Here is a 13217-nt window from a genome sequence, read left to right on the forward strand (position 1 = left end):
GCATCTATGTCAGTACTGTACTGCAAAATATATCTGCAACTAGTGGTTAAAGTAGAATGTAGGATAGCAAATATTTGCACCTTTATTCCTCTGACTCTGTGGCTACAGCAGAGAGCTGACTCAGCACTGAGCAGTGATCAGGACTTGCAACAGTAATCCCCAAGTGCAGCTATCAGAAACATCCTAGCCTGAAAACAAAAGACTGCCCTGCAGACCTGCTGGTTCTGCCTTAAAAGCCTTGGGCATTGCTTGAGAGGTGGAAGAGAACAAACCACCTGTGATAAGAGAAGAAGGTGCAGAAAGAAGAACTGGCAGAAGAACTCGGGACCTTGTGGAGAAGAGCAAGTGTAAGGTAGAATGACACTCTTCTCCACAAGGTTAACAAATACCTCAAATGAGAGGTTTAGCAGTAGTTTTATTTTAGGGGAGAAATTATCTATTTTAGAAGACTGAAGTTTTGCAGAACTCTCAAGATGCTGTAAATAAGCAGCTGCTTCCTAAATGAAAAAAAATAAATCCCCATATCAGCTTGGTTAAAAAAAAAAGTACCGATTGATTCTATTTTCAATACATAAATAATGAATTTTATAAGCATTTTTCTTTCCTGTATGCCAGCCATGCCCACAATCAGGAATCCAGAAGCAGCTTTCCTCTGTACCACATCAACTCCTACAGGCATTGGGGATTCAGGCCTCCACATTACCGAAGGTAATCCAATTATCTGCTGACATCAGTGCAGCCCCTGCTGTCACAGCTTGCACAGGTATAACTGATAAGGATTGGATAAATAGATCTGCTACTGATGCACGAGAAGAAACATTCACACTTGTGGGATAAGAGGACAGAAACCTTACTATTAAGGTAATCAGAGAACAAGAGGAAGACTTAAAGCAACAAGATTTTACATAATGGCTCTTCAAGCCAGAATGGCTTCTGAAGCTAAAGTGGCATTTTGGTTTTTGCCACCTGCTTGTTTGCAAGACACTCGCTTGTCTCTGGACACCCTTCTCGCAGCAGAACAATAGCAAGGAATTTAGAATTAGGTCAGAGGAACTTACCTGACTCAAATGTTTCTTCATCTTGTTTAGTAATCCAGACAGCAAAGATATTAAAATAAATTCAAAATTTAATTCTTTTCCTTCTAATGGATTTCAGAATCAGAAATCAGTTTTCCAGCTTCTGTCGGTCTCATATATACTCACATATACTTCCCCCAGCTCCCTCTACCCTGAGGTGGCAAAATACAGCTCACCGTACTTGAATTAACTGCTTCATCTCTTTTAACACAGCCCTACAAGATCCCATCCCTCCATGAGAGCTTCTGAATTACCTTGAAGAAGGAAGAATGAACTGCACTGCTTTAGGGAGCAACTCAAGCTACCAATCTTCACACTTAGTGTTCACAAGTAAAAACCTATTCTTGCTCCTTGTTGTCCCAAGATCAGTATCTTGACAATGAATTGTGTGGGCTCTCCATGACCACAAAAATATGTGGCATTAAACATACAGTAGGCAAAAAACTATGGTAACATTACAGCCACTATCCGACACCTGAATCAAAGAGGTTGGATCTCATTCAAGCAGATATTTTTGTGCTGGTCAAAACACTTGACTATAAGCACTGTACGCCAGAACTGCAAACAGCTCATTTTAATACACTAATACTAGATGAGGTTTCCAGGGTATGAAAAACAGAATTTTCTACCATTAAGTTCACTAGGAGGATGGGTGGTTTTATCTAGCAAATGAGGCTTTTAACTAGCTACTGCCTTGAGGCAAATAAAATAATCACAAGTGAATTCAGTTACCTGTTTCCACACACTTTTCGTCAATCTGCATGTCGTCCTCTACAGATTAACACAAGGGAAAAAAATTCATCTGAATCAGAAAAACACTGAGGAGGAAAAACAGCCTTACAGATCTTACAAGACTGAACTCAGACATCAGAAATAAGATATGTGAAACTCAGATTGCCTTTAGACATCTTAAAGGATTTTAACTGTTAACTCCAATTTACTGATGTTCCTTGTCTACAGTGAGCAAAAATCTCTTCTTAAGTGAGTGCTCTGAAGGGCTTGTGGCAGAGAGGCAAATGCATCTAACGAATTCTCCTCTTGAAATAATGAAAGGTTTAACATGGCTGTCAATCTGTTTATCCAGTAGATATCTATTTATTAAGTATTACCATGAGGGAATAGAATTTTCTGTCCTATAGCTTTTAAATATCTTTCCAACATGCTATACTCAAGGAAAGTGTTTTGCTTGGTTGATTGTATTATTATTTTTACAAGGAAGAAAAGGAAAAGATCAATTCAGCTCTCTCTCAATCCTGAGACCACATCAATTTTTGTCCCTGAAATGCGATCACATGAGCTTGGGCAATCTCATAGACTCACAATACTGCACTGTTTGTGTTTTGTTCTTGCACGCCCTTCCAGAGAGGCCCAATAGCAGCTATTTTCCAGTTACAGGGCAATTTTCAGAGTATCTGTCAATCACATTCTGCCCATATGTATCCTTTAAAGAAATACTCTCTTGGAGCTGCTCCAGGAGAGAAAGAGGGAGAAGAAAAGAGAAAGAGGAAACGTTGTCTTTCTTTCCTCAAAGAACCCATCCAAACGGTCACTTCCCTGACAGATAATGCGCAGCTAAAGTTTTTGCTTTAAGACAATGCATGCATCTACTACTTTACTACTTCAGGTGAAAAAAGGCTGGATTTCAATTATGTTAAGCACACAAAATGCCAAGAACTTGGGCTTCTTCTGCATGTATTTATCAAAATGCCTCATTTCCGAAAACTTTTTAAAAAGTCTGTAAAACCATGTGTTAATATATTGGTTCCGGGTACAGAAATGCAATGCTGTCCAGATGTGATTTCCTACCTTCGTCCACAGTGCTTACTGCTCACAGCATATCCATTGAAGCAGTTAAAATGCAATAAAATTATGGTGAAAGAGAGCCTCAGCTCTAGCAAACAAAGCAATCAGTGCGAGAAGAATCCTAGGGAATGAAACACATTCCCTCTGGGATTTATCATAAGAGAAAAATTTTATACTTGCATAAAGAACCATAGAAGAAAACAGGGAGAGAGGAAACAGGAAGAACATTCTTTTTCTGGGAATAATTGCATATTTAGAAAGTTATAGTTGGCAGAGGATAACATTTCTGGATTGTTACCATGAATAAATTAAAGGACAGCATAGCTTATCTTAGGCCTCAAGAAAAGAAGTTCTATCTTTCTCTCAATAGCTTTGGTGGCAAAGAAACATTCTAAACACTGTATGGCACTTTTTCAGTGCAGAGCTGGTATCTGTGTCCCTGGAAAGCCAGGCCAGTACAATTGTCACTTCAAGACTTAGAGCCAATTCTCCTGGAGAGAACTGGCTGACCTAGTGAGCTCCTAGATTGTAGAGACTTTAGAAGAGGTTGAATTCACAGCTTCTCTTATGGTCAGATCCCAAGTATGCTGGAGACAACCGTCTCCACCATCAGTACTCCAGGTACAATTATCATCAAGTATTTGTTTTTCTAGGGATAGTTAACACACTTCTAAGGCTACAATATGGCTCCAGACACAATGTCTTTGAATTAAGCTGAATTGTATAAGCTTCTATTTCAGTATGCCTGAAACAGAGACAAGATCTTTCTTTCCTACTGTATTACTCAAGTAATTTTTCACTCACACATTGATGATTTGAGACAGAGATGGGGCTGGAAGGGCTGAGACCACCAGAATTCTCGCTGCTTCCTACATAGAAATAAATTTATCACAGTTAAAGAAACAAAACAGTCCACAAGCACATTATGCTCCAGTCAGATTCACTGTTTACATGTAAGATCAATCAGTACTGAACTGAGAGAAGACAGCAAGAACTGAAACATTACCAATGTTTTAGCCCACTGCAAAGTCCTGAAAGAAAACCAACATGCTATCAGAACTATTTTGAATTTCCAAATCATCAGCCCAGAAGTATTAAGAGTTTATGTAAAAGTACAGGAAGATAAGCCATAGCATGGTACAGACTCCCGGAAGTAGAAGAGTGTGCTACTGCTAGGGGTAGTAGTACTACTGCCTCCATTACTACACAGAGCCTCTTGCTTGCAGCCTGAGTCACAATCCAGTTTGATTTCAACCTGCATTATACAGACCACAGGTAGGTTTATACATATATTGCAAAGTGAAGTTTATCATCTGCTATTGCATGGCCTTTTGTTATCCTGAGGGTACCACAGGACATGTGGTTAAAGGATCAAATTGAAAAGTTTGCTGCTACAGCAGTGTAAGAACTCTGATTCTGAAAGCATGTAATGTAAAAATAATGGTCTATTAATGCAGAAAATAATAAGCAAGAGATCCTTGTTCTTCCTTGAGTGTTTGGGGTTTTTTCTCCTTTCTTTTAATCTGGCCTACTCAGCTTTGACCAAAGCTGAAGAGGTCACTCATGCATCACAAGACAGCTTTAAAAAAATACTATGCTTTTAGTATCCTGCTCCTCCCCTTGCTTTTTTTGTTTTCATCATACATGATGGTCCTTTAATAGTCAGGGCCCTCAATTTCCACACATCTTTCAGCTGCTACACTCCCCTAGATGTCTTAGCAACCAGCATGGAGACTGGACAAGTGCTGCAAATTTCCTAAATGGCAATTTGAGATTATACAGGGGCTTTCAAAAGCTTGTTCTCACACAGGCGCTCTTAAGGGAAAAAGAGCAAGTCAGAGATCAGAAAGAAAGAGGAAGGATGATTGTCAGATCTGAATCATACTGCTACAAAACTTGTGAAAAATTTAAAGAACAAAGTGTGAATAACTGGCTAATTTTTGAACCAGAAATCAGGAAAATGATGATTTCTTTACCTTTTAAGAAGATGATTTGAGGGTATGAGTCCAGCACAGGCACTGAGATCTGAAACCTTCCTGGCCTGCCACCAGAGAGCATCATTCTGGTCCACAATCTGGAGTATTTCACCCCTCTTAAAAGGCAAACCTGCATCAGCACATGGTATGGCAGGATCTTGCAAGGGCCAGTAATCTGCCATTGCTCGCACATAAAGCTGGTAAAGAAAATACACAAGAGTAAGCAGAAGCCAAGTTTAGAACAGATACAACACGAGCTTTACAATCACAGGGCCAGATAGTGCTGCATCTTCAGTCAACTAATGATGAAGTCAAGTTTTAAAAACCAGATCAAGCCCTAAACCCCCTCTGTCTATTAAATAAAGAAAAAGCCCCATTTGTCTCATACATTATGAAAAGAACTGACCTTCAACTTGTAGATCACTCTGAAAGTGCCTTCATTACACAATAACATTTTCACTTACTGTCTTTACTGCTTCAGCAACAACATATTGATGTCAGCTGAGAGGTGGCCATAAAGGCAAGGTAACACTTTGGGGATTGCAATAAACTTCCAGGCAACACCATGTCTTTGTATCACACAATTAGGCACTACTGTTATCAATCTGGAAAAAGAAAAAGAATGTTTCTTACTGTTGTTTGGTTGCTGACAGGCCGATCGGAAACTGGAATTAATTTGAACATAATTGTCCCCTGAGACAGGGCCTAAATGATTAGAAAAGAATTAAAATATGGTTGGTATTCAACGCAAGTAATCAAACATAGGCAAGACAAGCTTGACACAGCATGGTTTTGAGGCTACTGTAATGTCTGTGTTACAGATAGAATTCAGGTAGACAGAGTCGATGTGACAATACTGTATTTTTTCCAAAAGGAAACTCAAGAATGAAACATCAAAGTTTTGCTAACTATTTTTAATTTAATGTAACCTATGTTTCACTGTAAGTATATGTAATTTCAACATTAATTCATACCAAATTTTTCTACTGAAATCTTACTTAAATTAGCAGCAGGGTCTGATAGATGGATGATATAAAGGGGGAGGAACATCACTTAATAATTAAGCATTCCAATAGAGTTTGTATTTCTTATACCTAGTAACGGTACAGCCAGGGCAATAGCACATAGACTTGATACGATTACACATAGAAATACCTCACTGGCTGGCACTTAACACTTAGCAGTCAAGAACCCTGGAAAATTGTGGGCAAAATGACAAACAATAGGGACATCTCAACAGATTTCTTCATGAGAATTTTGACAACAGTAATTACAGTGCCCTTTTTTTGCAAGGTGAGATGTGTAGTTTACAAGCTCATTCACTCTGCTTTAGTGCATTTTGTAACACAGACTCTTATTACAATAGCAGCTTTCCTCTACTTTCTTGTGGAATATTAACTGAGTGGCACTTGGGGAAAAATTATGAATCAGTGAAGTCTACTTCACTGATAAATACTAAAAAATTAGTATTTTTCCCAGAAGCTGCAGGTGGAATGGTCACAAAATTTCTGTCCAGAACAGAAGTTAGATTTAATTCTGGTTTCACGTATTCTGATATCATGAGCAGTTGTGAACTTCATTCACAGTAAGGAAACAGCCTGAAATTTTTAACAGAAAATTCAGATTTTCTCCTGTACAAGAGTGTGTAAAAGAGTGAGCATACAAATAATCTTAAGGTACAAAGTAGAAATTTTAAAAATATTAAATACCAGAATATTAATGACTTGCTCAGGCTCAAGTCCCTCAACAGGAACTCCATTTACTTCCACCAGTTTGTCTCCAGCGTACAGCAACCCTACCATGAAAACAAATATGAAAACAGCAGCAGGAGTTTTATCGCAGGACGATTTATCTTGGATAGGCAAGGCAGGGTCACAGAGAAATACCACAGGTTTGAAAGTCAGCATTAAAATTTTCCATACACCAGGTATGCAGGAAAGCATTTTGGATTCGGGCTGCATTGCCCCTGGATGGGACTGCAGACTGCTGTGGGTCACAAGAAGCTTGCATGCTTCAGTTTTCTTATTTCTTCCCACTCCCTCATACAACATCTTTACAATCTACTGACAATTTGCCTTAAAATTAGCACAGACATTTTAATACTGCTCCATTTCCCAAAGTAACTTATGAACCTGTTCTATATTAATAGACCATGAGACATGGAATCAGACCCTTAAAAACTTCAGGTGCAGTGGGAGATCCTGGAACTCCTCTCTGTCCTTTACAGTAAAGTCTTCACAATATTGTTTTCTTTCCCATGTTCCTTTAACTCAATTACAACATTAGTCAAACTAGGAACTTAATTGGCTATTTTCTGCAAGTTGGGTTTTCTTCTATATACAAAGGCCAGAAAATACTAAAAGGAGCTATTTTATAATGATTACAGTTGAATTTTATTTCTGATGTTTTACATTTTAGTTATATTACATTTCCTAAGGGACATGGAACACATTCAATTCTAGGATGACAAAGTAGTAACATTTCCAAGGAAACTCTTCACAAGATTGCTTAGCTACTAGTGCTAAGCAAAGTGTTTAGTAGACTAGTGCCAAAAAATATTATTCCTCAAAGCCAATTATCTTCTAGAATCACAAACTATTGATGTTTACCGTTTCTCCTCATTCTAGGGAATGAGCTGCAGTTCATACTACACTGCAATTTGGGCACCAGGTATTGGTGCCAGGAATACATAATAAAAACGGGATTTGTACCTCAACTCAGTCTAAAACAGCAAATTCATCTGAAAATTTATGAAGCCCAAATCAAAGTCACTGCAATGTATCACTGTTAACAGTGCTTTCCCATATATACATCATCTTGCTTTATAATGGAAGATTAATTGCAGAAGCTATTATCTTACTTCAAATGTCTTATTTCAAATTCAGTTTTATGTATCACTTTGTTTCAAATTCCACTTACCACTTCTGTCTGCCAGCCCACCATGGATCACACGGGCAACCGTTATGTCACCTGTTATCTCATGGCGTTTAATGGTGGCACCCTGGCAGATAAGAACAAAGAAAAAACACATTGATCACTGAAGGACCCCAGTAAGTTTCCTTTCATACCACAACAAGTCTGATCTTCACACTGACAAAAAGGCATTGAGGGATACAGCCTTTTTACCACAACATGGATATAGCAATAACCACAGAATCACAGAATACGCTGATTTGGAAGGGACCACAAGGATCACGGAGTCCAACTGCTGGCCCTGCACAGCACCATCCCCAGGAGTCACACCATGTGTCTGGGAGCATTGTCCAAACACTTCTTGAGCTCTGTCAGGCTTGGTGCTGTGACCACGTCCCTGGGGAGCCTGTTCCAGTGCCCAGCCACCCTCTGGGTGCAGAACCTTTTTCTGGTATCCAACCTAAACCTCCCCTGACACAACTTCAGGCCACTCCCTCGAGTCCTGTCACTGGTCATCGCACAGAAGAGATGAGTGTCTGCCTCTCCTCTTCCCCTCACAGGGAAGTTGTGACTGCAGTGAGATCTCCCCTCAGTGTCCTCTTCTCCAGGCTGAACAGACCAAATGACCTCAGTCACTCCTCATACAGCTTCCCTTCAAGGCCCTTCACCAACTTCATGGCCCTTCTTTGGACACTTTCTAACAGCTTCGTTTCCTTCTTATATTGTGACACCCCAAACTGCCCTCAGCACTCGAGGTGAGGCCGCCCCAGTGCAGAGCAGAGCGGGACAATCCCCTCGCCTGCCTGGCTGGTGATGCTGTGCCTGATGCCCCCCAGGATATGCTTGGCTCTCCTGGTTGCCAGGGCACTGCCAACTCACATCCAACTTGCTACTGACCTGGACCCCAGGTCCCTTTCCATGGCACTGCTCTCCAGCACCTCATTCTCCTGTCTGTCCATACATCCAGGGTTGCCCCATCCCAGGTGCAGAATCCAGCACTTTCCCTTGTTGAACTTTACATGGTTGGGGACTTCCCAGCCTTCTCCTTTGTCACCGCCTCTCTGCAGGGCCTCCCTGCCCTCAAGGGAGTCAACAGCTCCTCCCAGTTTTATATCATCTGTGAACTTGCTCAGTATTCTTTCCAGTCCTGTGTCCAAGTCATTCATGAAGATGTTAATGAGCACAGGGCCGAGGATGGAGCCCCTACAGAACCCCACTAGTGACAGGTCCCCAGTCTGATGTCACCCCAGTCACTATTACCCTTTTTGCCCTACCCATGAGCCAGTTGCTCACCCACTGCACGATGTGTTTATCCAGCTGTGTGCTGGATATTTTGTCCAGAAGGGTACTCTGAGAGACAGTATCGAAAGCTTTACTGAATTCCAAAAGGATTACATCAACTGGCTTCCCCTGATCAGCTAGGTGGGTTACCTTGTCATAGGAAATCAGGTTTGATAAGCAGGACTTTTCCCCCTCATGAAACCATGCTGGCTGTGACCAATGACTGTGTTGAATCTCAGGTGTTTTTCAATACCTCCCAGAATAATCTCCTCCATAACTTTACCAGGCACTGAAGTGAGACTGACAGGCCTGTAGTTTCCAGGGTCATAATGTATTAGTACTAAATCCTCAATGTCTTCAACTTCCATCACACTAAAATAACCTCATGGATTGACAGTAAAAAATCTTTTCTATCTCCAATATTACAGCTATCTTTTCCTAAAACAGATTAGCTAAACTATACAATTGTTGCTGCTAATAAGTACAAATGATTTCTAAAGAACTTTCAAAGTCTCTCCTCCCTTCCTTTCTGTTTGGGCCATGGGAATAACTCTCAATCCAGTTTGGTTTTATCTCATATAATGAGAATGTATCTGCCAAATGTTCAAACCCTGAGCAGACAAGGCATCAAACAACCTGCTCTAGTTATACCCACACTGTGCAGGGCCAGATGGTCTCCTCAGGTCCTTTCCAATCTCAACAATTCTTGTGATTCTGTAAAATCTGGACAAGAATGCACACAATTCCCATGACATTCCTGGGAAGAAACCAATATGCATCTGATGCATTATCAATTCTTGTCTAAGTTAAAATAACTTGACAGACACAAGGAAGCTCCCTTACCAGAGGCTGGTTGTTTTTCACTAAGCAGACAATCCTCATAGCTTCTTCATTTTCAGGTATGTTGTCTGGCAGTGGTGGAAGGATTGGTTCAAAATCTTTCTGGGCCACAGTATCATGAGCAGATAGCAAGGCCTGTTACAAATGAAAACATGCAAACCAACCAACCCATAAGCAAAGATCATACAGTAGCAGAACTTTAAACAGTGACTGGCCAGAAAATAGAAATCAGTGAATGTATTCCTGTGTGAATATAGATCCCTTGCACACATTGACATTTTCTTCTTTCCACCAGGAAAATCAAACCATGGAAATTTTAAGAACAGTTCCTCTATTTCTTGTGGAAAACTTAGAAAAGATGAAATATTTCTATTTGGAGCTCTTGGGTTAAGAATGCAGGTTTTGCAATTTCAAGGAAAGTTTGGTTTTATATGTCTGTATTAACTGCCCATAATTTAAAACTTTGTAAGAAACATCTTTCAAGCACAGCCTTAAGTAAAATGCAGCCCACTGCAGGTACTTCTGATACACAGTTCACATTTGATCTCATGATCAGATTAGTTCATCATCAGTTAACTATCTCTCTTCTGGCTCCTTTACCAGTTCTTGTGAACAGCTGCCCATCCATTTCCATTCCCACTGCAGAGAGCTCCATGAGCAAACTTTTTCTTTCCTTACGCAGGACTTGCCTTTAAGTGTGGAGAACGCAGTAGCCGTCTTAGCTCTTTGATCTCTCCTGACTGAGGGGCTTCACGCAGCAATTCTACCACCTGATAATTGTGAGAGAGAAAGCACAGAGAAGGATTCTAGAGGACAATTAGTTTAGAAAGCTCTACATTGAATGTAAAGGAATATGATATGGAGACAGTATTAAGCTCCCCCACATTATATGACTCAGAGGATGTCCATATGGTTTGCTCTAGAACTGGACAATATGACCACAGCTGCACTACACTCAGCCAGGCTTAATTTAGTTCAGGCACAGTGCCATGTGCTCTAAATCAGTTTTTGCTCCCATCCCTCAACCAATTTCATCACTAGTTGCAGTTTCTCTACTTTGTCATTAACTCTCCCACTAATTAAAAGATTAAGAATTCAGCTATTATGATTAGAAAAATCTAAAAAGCTTTTCAATATCCTCATGTCAGGCTGCTTGATTGTAGCCATAACACTGAACCACACAGTTACATGGGAAGAAAAATACACAGTCAGTGATTAAACAATTAATGTTTCTGTTCATTACACTGGCCAGGATTTGTGTAGTCCAGCAACCACAGCTGTGCCCATTTCTCATGCCCCCCCTCTTACCACAGTAAGGGCTGTTGAGCAGTTTTACAGATGTGCAAGGAGAGTTTCAAGTTTATATACTGTATTTAGACCTGAGACACAGAATAAATACCAGAACACTTATCTGCAGTGTTCATTTGGTATGAGTAAGTAAAGCAATAAACTGTGTATACACAGTCTCACCTCTCGACTCAATGCACGTGCCTGCAGCGTGACAGGAGCTGGTCTTTTTCCAAGATAATGTTGGAGGCATTCATAAATCTGTTTCATGCCATGACAGACAAAACAAGGCAATGATAACATTGACCAGTTCACATGATCATATAGATACATACATGACAAGCAATGGACAACACTCTATTTGTGGAAACTTCTCAGTCCAACTATAGCCCCAGAGTCTGCAATCTAAATTCTAAACATCTAATGCATCTGGAATTTAGTCTTGAACTCAATGCCTCTCTGTATTACCAGCTAGCTAGCCAGTTACCTTGTAGTTTTGAATTTTCCTAGAAGAAAAGCTGTCTACACAGGTCAACAGCCTGATAGAGCCAATTCCCTGATTTGTAATCTGTTTTCTTCCTCTAGTTGAAGGCATAATTAGCAAAGTAAATTTAACTTAAAACAAATTGCTGTATTTAAAATGCCCATGTGGGCGTTCTTATCCAGTAAAAGCTCTTCTTTAAAATGTAAAGATTTTTAAAACCTTTTTTAGAAAAGCAGAATTTGTACAGAATTTGTCTCAGAGATAAAATTCTTCCCAAGATAGAAACACCAGTCAAAACTCTGTTCTCTAACTATGTAAGATTTTCAGTTACACATCAGATGAGTGGGATGCAAAATAAAAAAATACAATGTCCCAGGCCCAGAAGTGGGATGCATGGCTATACAGAAATTTAAGAATGGAAAAGACAGCTGAGCAATGCTGTGTTTAGTCTGTGTCCCCTGGCCTTAACACGGACATGTAAAGTAGAAGAGCTTTAATGGCTAGGACATTTTGGAAGAGAATACTTCATTCTCCTTTAAAGCAAAAGTCATTTTGTCTACTGTGACTGCTGATGTTAGGACTGACATCAGAACTACCAGCACTTCATGTAAATAAGCATTTATTGTCCTGATATGGCAAAATCAAGTAGCTATTCCCTAGAGATTGTTCTCTAGGTAACCTTTGTTTTCATAGCTGTGTGTTAACTTACCTTTAGCAGTGCTTGCAGCCAGCGAGATCTGAGCAGGTCATATAACATGCCAACGCCATTGACATCTCTCTTACAGAGCAAACTGAGTTCTTGCAGCGCTAGAGTCAGAACATGAGATACACCTGAGCCCAAGAAACAGAAAAGCGCAAGACACTTCAGTACACAAAGAAGACCAACCAAAGCCAAACAGTGACCCAGGCCTTTGAAACGCACCTTTCCTCAATTTGTACTTCTAAGAAATGCACAGACATTTCCTGTCTGCTTTGGTTTTTTTCCGGCAACCAACTCTGTTGCATGAGTTATTTTACCATTTATTAGCCAGCAGGGTTAGGTTGTTGGGGTCCCTCCCCTGCCGTGTAGCCCTGGGAGAGGGGCCCTGAGGGCACAGACACGGGGTTTCCATGTCCCTGCTCAGCCTCGTTCCCATTGGTTGGTTTGTGTTCCCTGCGCGGGCTGAAGGACCCCTGGTCCCGTGACTGAAACAGTTCCTCGGCAGAGCCCCGGCCGTGCGGCTGGAGAAATAAACATCTCTGAAACAGCTATCAAGAATCTGTCTGTCTATATATATTTCCTTTCCACGGGACTCCTGGTTTGATATATGCGTGTTGCAGGATCCCCACTGCAACAAATGGTGGAGATTTGTGAGCAGAACGATCCCCGATCCCTAAGCGACTGATTTGTGTGAGTAAACCCTGGAAACTTTGGATTCCTCTTCTTGGTTTTGCTTTGCTATTCCATATCTAAACTATGGAGGAACCGTGGGAAGACTCTTGGCTCTCAGAGCCGCATATGGACATTTATCTTAAACTTAAAATGATTCTTGAACAACGATTTGTAAATTTTAGCTT

General features: G+C 40.5%; 1 protein-coding gene and 1 long non-coding RNA gene across 16 annotated transcripts in view; one reads left to right on the forward strand and one right to left on the reverse strand.

Moving 5' to 3' along the window:
* Positions 1-4363, forward strand: part of LOC125328353 — a 31026-nt gene extending 26663 nt beyond the window's left edge. For 2 of the 3 annotated variants that reach the window (XR_007204676.1, XR_007204678.1), the window contains one exon: positions 616-4363. This is a non-coding gene — a long non-coding RNA (uncharacterized LOC125328353). The remainder of the gene's footprint in view (positions 1-615) is intronic. The other variant, XR_007204677.1, reaches the window with a different exon arrangement.
* Positions 1-13217, reverse strand: part of MPP4 (MAGUK p55 scaffold protein 4) — a 28946-nt gene that overhangs the window by 8606 nt on the left and 7123 nt on the right. For 9 of the 13 annotated variants that reach the window (XR_007204675.1, XM_048308866.1, XM_048308858.1 and 6 more), the window contains 12 exons: positions 12370-12491; positions 11360-11437; positions 10579-10659; positions 9893-10024; positions 7775-7856; positions 6565-6650; positions 5489-5560; positions 4856-5052; positions 3684-3748; positions 2883-2900; positions 1809-1847; positions 1059-1079 (listed from right to left, as the gene is read on the reverse strand). Coding sequence is in view for 12 of the 13 variants with exons in the window: in XM_048308858.1 (XP_048164815.1) it covers positions 1059-1079; positions 1809-1847; positions 2883-2900; positions 3684-3748; positions 4856-5052; positions 5489-5560; positions 6565-6650; positions 7775-7856; positions 9893-10024; positions 10579-10659; positions 11360-11437; positions 12370-12491 (993 nt within the window). In the remaining variant the exon portion in view is untranslated. The remainder of the gene's footprint in view (positions 1-1058; positions 1080-1808; positions 1848-2882; positions 2901-3683; positions 3749-4855; positions 5053-5488; positions 5561-6564; positions 6651-7774; positions 7857-9892; positions 10025-10578; positions 10660-11359; positions 11438-12369; positions 12492-13217) is intronic. The other 4 variants (XM_048308867.1, XM_048308864.1, XM_048308862.1 and 1 more) reach the window with 2 other exon arrangements.

Source organism: Corvus hawaiiensis, chromosome 7 (genome assembly GCF_020740725.1).
Source record: "Corvus hawaiiensis isolate bCorHaw1 chromosome 7, bCorHaw1.pri.cur, whole genome shotgun sequence".
Lineage (NCBI taxonomy): Eukaryota > Metazoa > Chordata > Aves > Passeriformes > Corvidae > Corvus > Corvus hawaiiensis.